Source organism: Leiobunum rupestre, chromosome 10, assembly GCF_980474605.1.
Source record: "Leiobunum rupestre chromosome 10, qqLeiRupe1.1.hap1, whole genome shotgun sequence".
NCBI lineage: Eukaryota > Metazoa > Arthropoda > Arachnida > Opiliones > Sclerosomatidae > Leiobunum > Leiobunum rupestre.
Genome location: NC_143393.1, coordinates 32,246,925 through 32,263,778, shown reverse-complemented (window position 1 = coordinate 32,263,778; position 16,854 = coordinate 32,246,925). Strand labels below are relative to the sequence as shown.

The 16,854-nt window shown below is 32.9% G+C and overlaps 2 protein-coding genes across 3 annotated transcripts; one reads left to right on the top strand and one right to left on the bottom strand.

The window, feature by feature from the left end:
• The first annotated feature begins 179 nt into the window (after positions 1–179).
• Positions 180–8,729, top strand: Ns3 (nucleostemin 3). 2 transcript variants are annotated; one of them, XM_090160225.1, is made up of 13 exons: positions 180–369; positions 1,292–1,418; positions 1,598–1,718; positions 1,802–1,888; positions 2,161–2,247; positions 3,383–3,526; positions 3,591–3,657; positions 4,311–4,505; positions 4,621–4,722; positions 5,425–5,692; positions 6,616–6,812; positions 6,880–6,924; positions 8,589–8,729. In XM_090160225.1, the coding sequence occupies exons 1-13, from the start codon at positions 286–288 to the stop codon at positions 8,727–8,729; spliced, it is 1,665 nt and encodes a 554-aa protein (XP_090016351.1). In that variant the 5' UTR covers positions 180–285. The 2 variants fall into 2 exon arrangements, with proteins under 2 accessions (XP_090016351.1, XP_090016350.1); XM_090160224.1 differs by having other exon boundaries at positions 184–369; positions 6,877–6,924.
• Positions 8,613–14,951, bottom strand: Ssu72 (Ssu72 CTD phosphatase). Its single transcript, XM_090160226.1, has 4 exons — positions 14,563–14,951; positions 11,055–11,194; positions 10,848–10,966; positions 8,613–8,906 (listed from the first exon to the last, which is right to left on the bottom strand). Exons 1-4 carry the CDS (start codon positions 14,781–14,783, stop codon positions 8,805–8,807), a joined length of 582 nt encoding a protein of 193 aa, XP_090016352.1. The 5' UTR covers positions 14,784–14,951; the 3' UTR covers positions 8,613–8,804.
• Between the last annotated feature and the right edge of the window lie 1,903 nt (positions 14,952–16,854).

Sequence of the window (16,854 nt, the reverse complement as noted above, 5' to 3'; positions counted from 1 at the left end):
GGAAGCTGAACAAACTCGTAGAAGATTTTTCATAGTTGAGATTTTGATAGATTGATTTTAAATAGCTTTTGAGCGTTTAAGCAATGAACGGTAATGCCATGAGAAGTATGGGGTTATTTTCCGATTTTGGTTGTTGAACGCAGCCAGAATTTGACTTTCGCGACTTGTCTAAAGAATCCTTGATCTGGCAACATTGTTGTTTGGCGTAGCGTGCTTTACTGCCCTTTGTGGACCATCTTCGTGGTCGTGAACCCTGTTTAACTAAATTTTGGTATTAACTTTAAAATGGGGAAGAAAAAAGGTATGGTTAATCTCGGCAGAAGTTTGCTGAAGGATAAAAGGTATCAAAAGCACGATGGAGAAAGCTATGTAAGAATTTTTTTCTGATCACTATAATGAATGTCTAATAAAGACCCATCAAGAAGCTTTTTAGATCTGTAAGAACTAAGAACGTTGAACCTTGGTTTAATTAGTTAATACAAAGTTGAATCAAGGCAATGCTGGTACCCACGATTAAGAACTTTGTCATTTCACAATATTTTTGCTTTTTTGAACTTCCCAATGATAGTTCTAGAACCTTTTCCATAGTTCATTAAAATATTGCAAGATTATAACTAAGTTTTATCATTTGCCACACTTTTTTATGGTTTTCAGTGATCTTCTTATGTTAAATACAGATTTCCACACAATTTGAGCTTCTGATTGTTTAAAAAGTAATATAATTGCTAGGGTACTAGCTGGCATAAAAATTTGTCAGTGGAAACTATGTCCTGAAAATGGAAGATTAGACTGACCCCTTTCATGAGGTGCATAAAGAAGTTGCAAAAAAGCTTTGTGTGACATTATTTATCTTATATCCTAACCAATAGAAAATTTGATATTGTGCAGTGGGGGAAATAAGGTGGTAAAAATGCTTGGCAAAAATAATCCTCCATAACATTTTCCATGTGTATAACCATTTATGTTGCACATCAAGTGACTATCTCTTTAGGTGGAACTTCTATTTAGGCCTTAACAATAGATAATGTTTGAATTTACTTTCAAAATTATTAAAGGTTTTTAGTTTTTCGACTATACTCAAATTAGTTATTGAGTCTTCAGTTAAAATAGTTGGGAAATATGTCTTTTGTTGAGGAATTTTACAGCAGACAATTTTGGTTAACCAAAATTAAATATTTTTACCTTTTTCTAACAATCTTCACGGAATATAATTGATAAATGTGTTTTTGTTTACATATTCTTCTCTAATCTTAAATATGTTCTCATGGAGATATTATGTTTTTACATGTAGCGCCATAACAGTGAGTTAAATGATGGAAGTGACTGGGCAAAATTAAACCTTCGTAGTGTAACTGAGCAGACAAATATTGATGATTTCTTGACAACTGCCGAGTTAGCTGGTACTCAGTTTACTGCTGGTAAGTAGCTAAATCATAAATTATATAAAAATATTGTATAGTAATCCGAGTTTATAAGACATTTTTTATATTGTAAGAGCCAAATTTTTTTAAATTGGATTTCTCCATTCAGAAACCACGCAACAACTCAAATTTATAATATTTTCCATTTGCACTAATGTATTTAACGAAACTTTCAGAAAAAGAAAATGTAAAAATTATATCCACTCAAGATGCTTCACATTTATTAAGTGATAAGGATAAAAAAGATATTGAAATTGCCCAGGCCAAGTATAAAAGTCACGTAAGAATACCTAGAAGGTAACCGCAATTTAATCAAACTAAATAAGTAACATAAATAAATAAGATAAATTTTAATGTTTTTTTCCTTTACTTGTGAACAGACCTAAATGGGATGAAAACACAACAGCCGATTTATTGGAGGAGATGGAAAGGGATGCTTTTCTTAATTGGAGACGTAGTTTAGCAGAGTATGTATACACACATTTTCCTTTGTTAAAAAATCATGAGTTAATCTTGGTTGTCATCACATAATCCTGTTTGTTGCCACACAATCTTGGTGTCTTAATTCCCTCAAACATATGAAAGTTACTAATTAAAATAGTTAAACTTTAATTGTATGAACAATTACATTTTTATCGTTATATCAAAAACCTTAATAGAACTATTTTTTCTTAAGATTTTATTTAGTACCTACAATCTAATTTAAAGTCATTTTATTCTTTGGTTTTCAACTTGACAGACTTCAAGAAAAGGAGCATATTCTTATGACACCTTATGAGAAAAACTTGGAATTTTGGCGACAGCTGTGGAGAGTTATTGAAAGGAGGTGAGATGCTCTTTACGTAATAATTCTTAATAATATATCATAGGTAGATATCTCATAAAAGGTGAAAATTTTACTGTTAAAAGGGGCTCTAAACCTAGTTGATATTGGAAAAAGTTATCCAGCGGAATTTCCCACTTATGCCACTAATTAAGTTGGTGCTCTGTGTAACTTGAGATAATGATGAAAAATAATATTTTTTGGCAGTTAATTTCACTTGAGGCCCCGACCTATAGAAAACAATATCAAAAGTAAAAAAACCTTTACTTCAGAAACTTTTAAAAATGTTACTTTAAAGGCCTTTTCACACGAGCCAACTTTTTGACCCAACTAGATGAGTCAACTTGAGTTGAGTCAACTAGTTGGTTCGTGTGAATAAAAGTTCGATGAGTTGATCCACCAAAAAAGTACGCGAGTAAAAAATGGATCAGTGATCCATTTTTGCTGACTCAGCATTTTGATTTGAAAAGTTGGCTCGTGTGAAAAGGCCTTTAGACGTCAGAATGTGCAAGCCTCTAACACAGACTTAGGGATAAAAGTGTAAAATTCAATGCTGTAGAACATTGGAATCAACTCCCAAATGAACTTAAATCCAGTAGTAGTAGGATCCTTTTGTAAATAAATTTTCCTGAAAGTATATAAATTTATAAATTAAAATAAATTGAAATTTGCTTCGGAATAGCTAAATCCTCCTAAAATAGAAAAGACTTGTGAAGTTGAAAATGCATAATACTACGTAGAAATCTCACAAATCAATTTCAAAGTTTCAAAATCCTTTTGAAACTCTTAAATGTTCAAGAAGATTTAATTTATATAATTCCCAAGTAACTTTTGTGAAATTTTAAAAAATCATAGTATAGAGTAATATTGGCTTGATGTATGTCGACGTCAACCACGTTTTTTCCTATAAATAAAAAACTACCCTCAAAATGGAGGCGATAGCCCATAGCTACAGAGCCATACTACTCTTGATTTTCATTAAAAAAAAACATTTTTGAGGTTGTGGGGAAAAATACCCCCTGATTTTAGATGTGCCTCAGAATTATTTATCCTTTTGGAATTAAGAAAATTAATACTGGTTTCTTTATGGTTTGCAATTAAAAAAAATTAATGTAATAATTTAATTTTTCTATAATAGTGATATAGTTGTTCAGATTTTGGATGCCAGAAATCCACTTTTGTTCCGGTGCAAAGATCTTGAACAATATGTCAATGAAATAAACCAAGACAAAATCAATGTTTTGCTATTAAATAAAGCAGATCTGTTAACACAACAGCAAAGGTACAATAACCTTAACAATTTAATTTGTTCTATAATCCCGATTTAAGTTTTAGATTTATTTCAGGGAATGGTGGTCTGATTACTTTAAAGATCAAAATATTATTATTGCTTTTTACTCTGCGTTGGAAGAGGTAAGAATTATTTATATATGCTAATAAAAGTTAAATTTTGAGTGCTGCTCATCTCCCAACTTTTTCTGTTGCGATTGAAGATTGCTTTTTAATGTTTCATCAATAGGGAGAGAGCAATAAAAAATATTTTCTCTTCCATTCTTCATCTGTTCACACCATTAAGACATAGGGTTATAATTTTTTTTTAAAACATTGAGGTTATGTAGTCTTAAAAGCATTACTAACGAAGAAAAGCTAAGCATATAACATGTGATAACATACCGCAGTGAAAATTAAATCTCTTAAATTGCCGGATTTTGAAATGACGTTTTAGCGCGTGACACTACAGGTACATGTCTTGGGCACACAGCCTTCTTTGCGTGCTTTTTTGACCATAACATGTAGGGGTATTTTCACGCGCAAAATGAATTTTAAAAGCCGTCAATTGTGACTTTTATGGTTAAGAAATCTAAGCCTTGGTGCTGATTTTCTCACTGCTCTGCAAAATGGGGAATCAAAACAAATTTAAAACTTCCGACAATTTTTTTGTAACTTAAGCCATAACCTTTAAGTACATAGGTGCTATATCTCTATAGGATATCATAGTGTTATAGATTCAACATAGCAGTAGGTATATAAGTGGTCAAATATAGAATACCTTTTCTTTTGTAAAGAATAAAAATGAAGAAGATGATGATGATGATGAAGAAATGACTTCTCCAAGGCAATCGGAAAGTAGTTGTTGTGAACTTTCTGCTGGAGAAATAAATCTCAAGGGGAAACTTTTATCCCAAAATGAATTGGCCGACTTCTGGAGAACATTGGAAGTACAAAAAACTCACTCAGACAAAGTTTTGACAGTTGGACTAGTAAGATTTTTATTTTTTACTAAACCACATTTAGAAATTAGAATATCTGAGACTTATTTAAAAATTATACTTTTGAATCTTTTAATATTTTCCTCCATTTTTTTTATATTACTAGGTTGGTTATCCAAATGTTGGTAAAAGTTCTACAATAAATTCACTCCTTCAGTCTAAAAAGGTTTCGGTATCGGCAACACCAGGAAAGACAAAACATTTTCAAGTAAGTTCAGCTTATAATTGACCGCATAAATTTTGCAAACAATGACGGTACTTTAGCATCATATTTAGCTCTAACATATTATGTCAGCCTAGGTTTTCCTTGTTTGGAAAAGTACCATCCTAATAGTTGAACCGAATTTAAATTGAAATGGCCCCTTGAAATTGAGGTACCAACAGAAATCTTATTAGTAGTAAGTATTATGGGCAAAGTATGCATTGTTGGGAAATTTAGATGCAATTGCATATTTGAACATTCACTCACAATTTATATGCCATTGTACCAGGTAACAAATACCACAAAAGCATTTTCTAGCTTCATCATAATGTCCCTACGATAGCGTCCACAGCCCAGAATGGTAACAAAAGCTATAGGCAAAACCGAGGTTACCCACTCTGCTGTAATCCATCTAACCCACTATAACAATGCAGACTTTTTTACATAGGGAATTTAGTTAACCTTTTGAGGGTTAATTTATTTATCTATTGGGAGCTTTGCCCTCCAATCCCCACCAGATGAACAATTTGAGGGCTAAATGAAATTGCACCTGGCAACATCATAGATAAATAACCTGGTGCCTAAACGTTTTGATGCTTAAGTGATGACGTTTCATGCCGCCCTTTAATCAGTTGTTTTTACAACCTATTATTACAAAAATGTGTTTCTATAAGATTTTCTAATAAGTATGTGCACATGTCATTATAGACTTTGATGTTAAGTGAGGACTTGTGTTTATGTGATTGCCCAGGACTTGTTTTCCCATCTTTTGTTTCTACAAAAGCAGAAATGATAATAAATGGAATTCTACCAATTGACCAAATGACATACTGTATACCGCCTATGGCACTCCTCACCACTATGATTCCTAAAAGGGTATTTGAAGATTTATATGGCATAGCGTTATCTAATAAAGATGAAAATGAAACTGAACATGATAAATGCACCACTGAGGAACTGTTAAATTCTTACGGATGTAAGTAAAATTATCTATCACTTTATTTGTGAGGAGGCGTTATTGAACAGATTTATTTTGAATCAGGGTTGGCTGGTTTAAAACAAAGTGGTTTTTATAACCATTATTTTTTTTAACTTTGCTACGATTTACTCTGAATTATTCCCAATTATTTGTGCATTTTTTTACCAAAATGCTACGAAACTAAAACGTCTTCTTGGCCAAAATATTTGTACATTATCGAAACTGAAAAACTACAACATCATTTCTGGCGAGACTTTAGTAATGTTCAAAGCCAAAACTAAATTTAAAAGTTGTTACAACTATACATTTTAAAACGATACTGCTTTTCTCAAGTTTCTAATAATAATCGAATAAGCTCAGAGAAAGCCTTTAAACTTACTTGTTAGTTTGGTTTAAACAAATATGCTAATGAGAATTAAAGAAGTGTAAGCCTTTTTAAGTATAGTCACAGAATATAAAGTTAAATTTTTAATCTTGGAATATAATTTTGGTCATAAAACTATCAAGGCCCCCCTAAGTTTGAATTGGGCATAAAGGCGCATGTATTCAGCACTAGACAGGCACAGGTGAAATAAAATTAGAATCTACATTACCTGGCGGAGTAGCATGCATTGGGTGATTTGTGCACAAGTTTGTTTTTCACCACCAGATGGATTCTTGTCACCAGTTTGAAAATCCCATTAGTTTCAAACTTAAGGGGCCTTGATAGTCTTGTGTTTGGTACTTAAATATTTTTAACTAAAATTAAATTTTAATAAATGAAGAACAGAATGTACAGTTACAAACCATTTACACAATTGAAAAATTATTTAAAAGTAATAGAAACCAGTGTTTTAAATAAACCTGGTTTAAATGAAGAAAACTCTGTTTTGAAACTGTGGCTTGTAACTATAAATGAAATACTATTTTACGAAATTTAGATGCAAGAGGATTCATGACGCAACGAGGTTTGCCTGATGTTTCTAGAGCCGCCCGATATATTTTGAAAGATTTTGTAAATGGGAAACTGCTTTTCTGTTCGGCACCACCAAATATGGAGCAAAATAATTATCACTTGTTCCCCGAAAGAAGAAAAGATGTTCCAAGACTTACTCCTGCACAGTCGAAGTTACTAGATGTAAGTTCTAATACACTTCTTTAAGGTTTTATGTTACTAAACCCTCTGTAATTATTATTTGTAGCAGGAGAAAAATATTGGAAAAAATATTGAAGATGCTTTTTTTAAAAAGGTATGTACAAAAATTATTCTTAGTTGTAAGAACCTGCCACCTGGGGACAATTTTCATATGCTTTCATTGAAAATTTTTTAACTGTGTATTTGCACTATTAAAATGCAATAAAACTGCTTGTGATTAATCTCTTTTGCCAGCTAATATTTGCTTGAAGGAAAGGCCTATTGACACGCTATCATAATGTAAACAGACACTTAAGCAAAACACTTGCTTTGTTTATGATGGTACTTATGTTGAAACTTGCGATATAAAACTTGTTTTCACCATATTTAATATTAACAATATAGGGTGTTAACTAAAAAACGATACAGATCCAATGACTCAAAATGTGTTTTATATAAGAATTTGAAATTTGCAGGTTACATAGAGGGTGCAGGGGGGCAAATGACAATCAAAATTTCAATGACCTTGAACCAGGTTTTCAAGGTCATTCAAATTTTATCTCGAGAACCGTTAGGATTAAAAGAATGGTTTAAATTAGAAATGTGTTCGACGTTTAATTTTAAGTTTAAACATCTTGGACCCGAGCTAATTTGACCAATGGGAAGCCGAGAAATGTTAGACCAAAAACCATAAAGTCGTGTGTGGTATTCTAATCAAGACACGACATTTAAGGGCTTATAAATCGAAAACTACCAGATCTAATGGGTCAAAATTGAAACATTAGTTCACGGTCATTCAAAATTTATCTCGAAAACCCATTAGGATTAGGAGAATAGTTACTATTAGCAAAATGCCCGCCAAGGTTTTTAAGTCAAATTACCTTTTACTCGAGGTAAATAAACCAATAACACTTCTAAATAAACTTTAATTGAGTTAAGACGTACCAGGTATTTTTATAACTTTTTTAGTTTAAATGTTTTAAACACAAAAGAAACTAAATAAGAAATTGAAATAAATAAGCAACTAATAAACGTAAGAATTATTTACAAATAATTGAAATTAATAAATAATGAATAAACTGAAGATTAACTTTCAAAGAATAATGAACATAACAATGATAATGTAATGTTTCAAGCTCCCTTAAATTCTAGACTTATTTTATGAAGTGTTCAAAAATACCTCCATTGGCTACTACGCATGCTTGTGCTCGTGTATAACAATTTTGATCCATTAGATCTGGTTGTTTTCGATTTATAAGCCCTTTAATGTTGCGTATTGATTAGAATACCACACACGACTTTATGGTTTTTGGTCTAACATTTCTTGGCTTCCCATTGGTCAAATTAGATCAGGTCAAAGCTGTTTAGACCTAAAATTAAACGTCAAACACATTTATAATTGGAACCATTCTTCTAATCCTAATGGTTCTCGAGATAAAATTTGAATGACCTTGAAGACTTGGTTCAAGGTCATTGAAATTTTGATTGTCATTTGTCCCCCTGCACCCTCTATGTAACCTGCAAATTTAAAATTCTTATATAAAACACATTTTGAGTAATTGGCTCTGTATGGTTTTTAGTTAACACCCTGTATAATGGGTTGGTCATTTGGCAAGCAAAATGACAAAAACTTAGCTAGCTGTCAGTAGCTGAAGCTATAGTGTTTGGTATATGAATAATAAATTCATAAAACCACCCAGTAATGGTTTTTTATATTGTACAATGAAACCTATTTTATTTAGTTTTAGTCGCACTTAATTGCTGTCACTTTAATTTCAGGTTAGTCTGCAAGCTCACAAGAAATTAAAGGGGGGAAATCAAGAAATTCCTGAAACTAGCTCGAGCAAACCTTGGAAAAAACACCACAATAAAAACAAAAGAGAAAAATTAAGAAGAGTTTATTCGGAATTGGATCAGTAGTGTTGTAATTGCACTGTACAGAAAATAAATTTTATAATTTATTTATATAAATAAACTACAACCATATTGAAGACATTAGTAAAACTGAATAGTATGTAATATAGGTCTTTGAGATTTGCTTTCAAATTCTTGAATTAATTCATCTATGTCATTATCCAGATCATCAGATTCAGCCATCTAAAACCAAAATAATTTCAATGATAATTTTACAATTTGAATGTACCTAAACTTTCAGCATAACTCTCTAATAAAGTTCCCTACCTTCACTACATTTTAAAATTGCCAGTGTTTTTTAAGGCAGTTGTTACTTAAATCTCTACATTCTGGAAAATTAGCTTTTAATAATTTATATTTTTAAACATCTGTTCTTGTTTCATGATATTTGGCAAGCAGAGGAGTATTAAGAGCTCCCCCATCTATTTTTCCCCTGTTGTGACTGATGGTGTGCTTTCTTATAGATTTATGCTTTTAATTGAACCACACACAACCCATCCCAAGAGGGACTGGTTCTCTCCTAAAATGCTGTTGTGAATGTTATACAAGGTACCAACATTGCAGGGCTGCCATATCATGGGACGTGATTATAGTTAATCAAATGAGGAATGTGTTACATTATAGCTAAACCTCTTTTCAGAGTATACTACAATAAAACTAATTTTTGCCATGATTCCAGTGCCATTAACCACACTCTTCACTCATGAGCCAGCTGGAGTTTTATTTCCATGGTAACATTAAAAAGTTGGTATAGAGGATGGTTCAGTGGAAAAATAAACCATATCATATTTGCCACAGCGAGTAGCTTGATACATAGCTGAAATTTTAAAATGTAGCAGCGGAAATACATGAACCAAAGTTATCAGTGATCCCTTTTTAGTACAATAGATTTTCTCAAGTCCTAGTATTACAGGAATAGAAAAGAAGTCCAGTAAAAAATTAAAATTTATTATTATGTAGGTTAATACTGGTTTAAGGGGTTTTCCCCCGAGTTCTTCGGTTTCCCCTTCCATAAAAACTTGTCTAGGTTAACGGTAATAGTTAGTGTAGGGAGCTGTTGGCTCGATTTCGTGGCATGCAGGGCTTGCCACCACCCTCCTACGCATTGTAATCCGGCCATCTGAATTAAGGGCTTCAAAAGTCGCATGATGACTTAGGCCTAAGGTGGTGCCTTGGGTATTAGCCTAGCTGATTAAATTTCCACCAACGCGCGTCAAAAAACAACACTCAACCTTTAAATGTTTTTACGCGAGACAAGAAAAATACCATTATGACGCGCTCTTACACGCGTTGGTGGAAACCAAGCTCGAGGCAACCGAGAAGTAATATCTAATTGTTGAGGAAAAAACAACTTTCATCGTGGGTAACAAAATAAGCATATCTATATTGATTTAGCGAGTTGTTGGAACGCTGTGGTTATATGCTGGATTAATAATATTGATTAATTAGGCATTTTAGAATTTTTCCGAATGAGACAAAAATTTTCGATAGGCCATATCTTAGCAGCCGGATGACAATGGCACTTTCTAAATATGAATTGACCCTTTTGAATCCAAAAATGCAGGTTTCAGGGGCGTAACATCATTATAAAAAAAATTGTCAAAAACGATATTTGGCGTTTCCGGCGGATATGGAAATGCTACACATAGTTTTTGAGATAATTGCAAATAAGTGCCAAAATCCCAACGGTCGAAGACTTATTTAACAGAGTGTACATTTCACAGATCTACGGGATAATAATATAAAGTTTAATAAAGGATTACTGACAGAGACGTCATTTACAGATTTTCAGGAGGGGGCAGAACTTGAATGTCTAGGGGTCTAGAAAAATTGTTTTTTAAAGGGGCGAAAAAGCTTCAAATTTAAAAAAAAATTGATTTTTAATCGAAATAGTTATATTGCATAATATAACAGAACAAAACATTTCCCAAGATATATCATGGGAAAATGTTTTGTTCTATTTGTTAACTTTTTTAGCTCCCCCTTGCCCAACCCAAATGACGTCCCTGATTACCAGCCTGCCTGAATAGGTCACTGATAATTTGGTTAAATGATATTTCTGGTAACACTGTAACAAATAAAAAGTTCCCACTATCAATTGTTAATACTATTTTAAATAATAACCATTTGAGCCATTTCGCAAATAAGAAATGCCCCTATAGTAGCTTCTTCATGATTATCTTGAATATCTATGTTAATAATATGAACCGGGGTATTTTCTTTTGGACTTCTTGAAGATAATTCTAAAAAAATTAAAAGAATCATCAAAATCTGAAATTTTCATTAACCTACTCCCTAAATACTCCTACTTAAAGAAGTTAAGTTGCTAACCTTCAACTACTTGATCATATACTCGCTCTTCAGCTGTGAATATGACATCAAAAATATCATAACAACTCTGAAACCTTTCAGGGTGAGACTTTATACGTCGATTTCTATCTAACATGTGTAATATTCCATTCTGAGTGTATCTTAAGTTTCATATGTAAGGAAACCATATCAGTTTAAAATATATGTAAATTAAAAAATTTTGTTCATTGAACAGGCAATGAAAAAAGTTGGGCAAAGGTTTGCACTGAAGGTTGTTAGTGGAGCAGATTTTTGTAGGGATATTGTTTATACATAGAATTATATCATGGACAGGGTTGAAAAGCTAGGGATCAGGTTGGGGAATGGTTAAAATAGGAAATATTGAGTGTCTGTGACAGGGTTCGTTGAAGAGGTTCTTAGGGGCTAGTTTTCTAGTTTGCCATGTATGAAATATTAACTCTACAAATATTGCATAAATATAAGACACTTTAGCTACTGAATTCAATATTTTTAATGAAACTCATTCATTTGGTTAATGTTTCTGTGAAATCCCAGGGAATAATCTGTAAATAGAGGAGCAACTAGTCATGCCGTGTGATTATCATTTTCAAAGTACTTGGTGGCAGTAGGGCAAAGTAACTTAAAACTTAAGTAGTAACAGCTTTTGGAAAGCTACCATAAAAGATGGAACCACCAAAAAAATACTGACTGGAGGGTATTACTGAAGATGCTTGTAATGTTTACCCTTATTTGACACATAAATGACGAATATCCAAGCATTTTTAGTCAAATTTATACACTTTGTTTTGGTCTTGTAAAAAAGTTGCAAAATAACAGTGCCAGAATGATTTTACCAAAACCTCCAAGATCATCAACAACTATAGCATGGAGCGAACTTGCAACAAAGAGCGAATTACCATCGTTTAAAATTTGCCAGAAGTAAATGTCCTACTTATATTTTAGATATATTTGAACCCTCTCATAATACGATTCATTATTAAAATACAAGAGCAATAAACACAAATTTTAACATTCTAAAGAAGTCTAATTAACTAGACCCTATGTTAAAAAACATTACTCTTTTTATGTATTAAAAATGACTTAAATTACATTAAAAAGAAAGGAAAAATGACATGATGTTTTAAGTTAAATTTAATGAAAATCAGTTTAAAAATTGATAGGAATATCCGTAAATAAAGTATTATTATTAGTGGCGAGTCTTTTCACTTTACAAAGATCTGGTTGCGGCCAACATGTCAAGTTCATAAACTGGTGCATTTTTAACTATGGCACATGATTTAAAATAAAGGGTCTGTTTAGCAGATCAATCATGGATTTTTTTATCTTTGGTCCTGGGTCAGAGATACTCAGTTTTCAGGGCAAGGTGTTGGAAGTCCTTGTTACATGAAATGGTCAACTATTTTAAAGTTCATTTAAAAGGTCAATTGTTACAAAATACAAATGACTAAAATCATTTCTACAAACACAAGGTCATTTTTAGCATATAAAGGGATCTTACCAAAATCGAAAAAAAAATGCTTTTGGATTTGGGCATTTTCTTGTAAAGCTTACCAGAGGAATTTGAAAAATAAAGTTAATACAAAAATTAATAGCACTTCCACACACTAAGGTCAGAAGTCAAATATTTAAAAAAAAGATTTAAGAAGGTCAAGGGTTAAACACCGAAAATTTCTGAAATGTTTTTTTTTTAGAAAATACAGGAAAAATGCACTAAAACCAGCTTTGGAATACTCAAATTGGACTATTACTAAAAATATATTATCTAGCCTAGTTTAGGGGTCAAATCCATGTTTAACATTTAGTTGATTTTTTATACCTCAATAACCATTTGAAGGATGTTAAAACAAATACAGAAATCTTAGTTTTCATATAAAATAACCCTTGGACAAAATTATATCAAAATGTAATGAGGTCGAGTTGAAACAGGGCAGGGTACAAAACGTATGTGATTTTTAGGCCAAAACAGGGGTTCACAATTTAAATCCCACCCAAAATGAAATTCTGAATATGACCAGGTTAATAATTTTCCCTAAATTAGTTTCCTCATGGTTTTTTTTTATAACTAAATACTAAGAATAGCTTTAAGTGTGTTTCGAACCAAGTTTTTCTGTTTTAAACAATAAAGACCACTTTTAATTCTTTTTGACAAAAACATAGATTTTGGGAACATGTTTTTGGTCAGTTATGGGGGATAACGTTGCCATCTATCATTGCATGTGCAAAATGGTTGGTTATTTTTAGAGCTAGCTAAATTTTGAAAAAAAATGTTCTTATTACACTGTGTGGCAATGGTGTATTTGAAAAACCATAAGGTAAAACCTAACTTTTAGTATTTGGAGCACATCACAGCAGAGGTATTGAAAAAATACTTCAATACAAAAAATCAACTCCCAACGCAAATTATTAAATAATTTTATGAAATATGGCTAACTTTTGAAACCGAAATAAATTCAATTAAATTGCATTAAAAATACAATTTAGAGAAAGAGCAATATCTTCTTTTATTTAATATTATTCAGAAGTTATTCTGACGTGCATTTAGAACTGCGCCAATTTGTATCCAAACATTTAATCACCCCATGTGTAAGATTAAAATATTCTTTATGTCAAGTATTTTATCTGTGTGAAATTTGTAATCATTTCAACCACACATACTTCAGTTATCGCACCATTTTGCAGATTCATGCCATTTTTTTACCCTATCAGTCAATTACATTGAAAAACCACATGAAGCCTCCTTTTTTAAATGGATTTATTTATGGGGCTGTTATTTCAACTTTTGCCAGTTATAGAATTATTATATCATTTTTAAACAGCTAAATTAACTATAATTAAGATGATAAAGATCTAACCTTGGTGTTAATATTGGAAGTAAACAAGACTAAAATTTGGACACAAAATGGTGGATGTTCCTAAGTCTACAGAATGAAAGTTATCTATCCTTTGATCACATAGTTTTCAATGGTTTTCATTGTGGAACCTTTTTCAGAGGTCCCAACATTATAGTTCATTAGAATAATTATAGGTCTAAAATTATCAATTCAGAGGACTTTATTAGGATTTAAAAAAAATATATATAAGTTTTCTAGAATATATTTAAAAATAAATGATTGTAATACCCTACAACAGGAACTTTAAAATCTTTGCAAACATGGAAAGAAATCCGCTCCACCACCATCAAAATTCTAGAGGTAAAATGTTTGTTTTTGCGAACTTTCCTTAAATGGTTTGATATTAGCCGTATACTAAAATATGATAAATTTATGATAAAAATTAAATCATAGGATTTTATAAGTCCATCTCAGAATGATACAGATAACTAGGATCCATTTCATTTTAACCAATAAATGCTTAGTTCTTGAAATTGCTGTTAAGAAAATTTAAATTATTTCCATATTAAGAAGTTTTGCAGACCAATAAAATTCTATTTAGGCAGATTGAAATTTGAACCTAACATATATGTAACTTAATTATAATTCCTCTCAGGCATATGATATGAAAAGGATACAATGATTTATCTTTCGTAAGTAAATCTTGATACATCTGTTCATAGGACACACTAAAATCATAGATATTAGGTTTGTCTGGGGAAGAGCCTGGAAGTTTGACTTGGTTTCCAGAGCCAAAAGACCTGACCCTAAAACCCTTCTTGCTTAAAAATGCATGGGCCTCCATGCTTCTATTTTGGTTACTTGAACAAATTACTGCTACTCTCAAATCACTAGGCATTATATGGCCAATATTATATACTTGGAAGACAGATACAATAAATTAAGCGCGTGAAAAGATTTATGCAAACATTTAGTAACTATTTGGATCAATCATTTATAAGTTTAATGACATATAACCTGCGGTTAAGGGTTAATTTTGAAAATTGAAAATGTCGGCATCGACTTCGTCTGCTCATCTGCTTAATAGCTCAAGACCGCAGCTGCAGGGCTAAACATAGATAGTTTGTTTTTCTTTATTCAAGGAAGAAAGGGCTGATTGAGTCTGAGAAGACCGCGAGCCCGCCGAAACACCACCTGATTAATCAGGGCGAGATATGTGTAATGGCCACGCCAACGGGGGGATACGTGGGGACAGGGGTGGGGACACCCGTGGCGGAAGTATTCCGACCACCCGTTGGGGAATTGGTAGTCGTCCTCACACGAACATCCACAAACTCTGCCTCCCGGACGCCTGGGATTACAGGAGTGAGCCACTACTCCCGGCCACATAGATAGTTATAGGCCGATCAAATCCTAGGTTAGCAAAAATAAATTATTCGCGACAGAAACGAATCTAGGTGGCGGAACGGCGCTTGCTTCTCCGAGGTAGCGCCTATGATCTAGCAAGGAGGATAGGAAGGGAGGCAAAGTAGGAGGGATGAACGCGCCAGCATCCTTGTAAGAAGTTTAGCACGAGCTTGGCGGGAAAATTTCGGAAAAATGGCGGCAACACGTAGCGTAGCGGCCGCAATCTTGCCGCCATTTTTCCGAAATTTTCCCGCCGAGCTCGCGCTAAACTTCTTACAAGGATGCTGGCGCGTTCATCCCTCCTACTTCGCCTCCCTTCCTATCCTCCTTGGATCTAACGTCTGCTACAAGCAAATTAAAAAGTCATAAGAACGTTTTTTTTTAAATAAACTTATCAAAATATAAGAAATCGATGCAAAAATTATATTAAAATGCAAGTATCATTATTTTTAAAGTCAAATTTAAGAATACCGCGAGCGTCTGTTATAGCCGCTACCTATCTAGGTTTCAATGGCGAACCAAAGGGGGCGTAGCGAAAGTTTTCGGTCGCGAATAGATTAATTGGCTTACGCATTAGTATTTGGTATAATTGGTATAAGCCCTCCCAGTCTCCATTCTCTGAGGCCAATCACCGCTAGCTTATATTAAACCTGGCGACATACCAGAAATATGGAAGTACATACTGCCTTTAAAGGAATATGAAGAATTTAAAGCTTACTTTTTGGTCTTTGGTAGACTAAATGTTACAATAGGGAGGAGTCTTCGAAATGATACTTTACAATATCCCCCCCCTCCCAGTCTCCATTCTCCAAGTGACGATGACGCAGCCGCGAAATTGACTGAGGCAGAAAAATATTGGTTGTATAGGTGTATGTAGGTTGCAGGATTCACGGCACCCTTCCAGGGGCAAAAATAAATTATTTAATTAATTAACTTAATTGGAAACCGGTTTAATTAATTAACTTAATTGGAAACCGGTTTAATTAATTAACTTAATTGGAAACCGGTTTAATTAATTAACTTAATTGGAAATCGATGCAAATTGCGCGACTCACTGCATTTGCGCCAAAAGAATAGCTGTGAGAAATTTGGCGGTCTTAGGTTGAACGGCTTGGACGTTAGCTAGAACTAAAATCCCGTGAAGACTGAGTCATAAACAAAACCCTATTTCCTCCCCCCCCCCCCCCTGAGTCGTAGACAAAACCCTATTTCCACCCCCCTGGATCGGAAACAAAACCCTATTTCCTCCCCCCCCTGAGTGGTAAAAAACCCCTATTTCCTCCCCCCCCTGAGTCGTAAACAAAACCCTATTTCCTCAGACAGAATACACTTACACGGAGACATCCCGAAGTGAAACCCACCGATTTTGTTCAAACTCGGGGGGTTGGTAGACCTTCATGTATATTGAAAAATCCTAAAGGGAATTTATTCAATGGGCAACCGTTTTGCCATGGCAACGAAAAATGTTTTTATATTTAATTAAATATTTATAAATTATATTAATCTTATATTTAATTAAATATTTATAAATTATATTAATCTTATATTTAATTAAATATTTA

What these genes read in the sequence shown, in the direction of transcription:
- Ns3 (XM_090160224.1), top strand. Translation starts at nt 286, where the DNA reads ATGGGGAAGAAAAAAGGTATGGTTAATCTCGGCAGAAGTTTGCTGAAG. An exon ending in CACGTAAGAATACCTAGAAG is followed by an intron (nt 1,719 to 1,801) that starts GTAACCGCAATT and finishes ACTTGTGAACAG; the next exon opens with ACCTAAATGGGATGAAAACA. An exon ending in TGGAGACGTAGTTTAGCAGA is followed by an intron (nt 1,889 to 2,160) that starts GTATGTATACAC and finishes TCAACTTGACAG; the next exon opens with ACTTCAAGAAAAGGAGCATA.
- Ssu72 (XM_090160226.1), bottom strand. Translation starts at nt 14,783, where the DNA reads ATGCCTAGTGATTTGAGAGTAGCAGTAATTTGTTCAAGTAACCAAAAT. An exon ending in CTTACGAAAGATAAATCATT is followed by an intron (nt 11,195 to 14,562) that starts GTATCCTTTTCA and finishes ATGAAACTTAAG; the next exon opens with ATACACTCAGAATGGAATAT. An exon ending in TTTGCGAAATGGCTCAAATG is followed by an intron (nt 8,907 to 10,847) that starts GTTATTATTTAA and finishes TTTTGGTTTTAG; the next exon opens with ATGGCTGAATCTGATGATCT.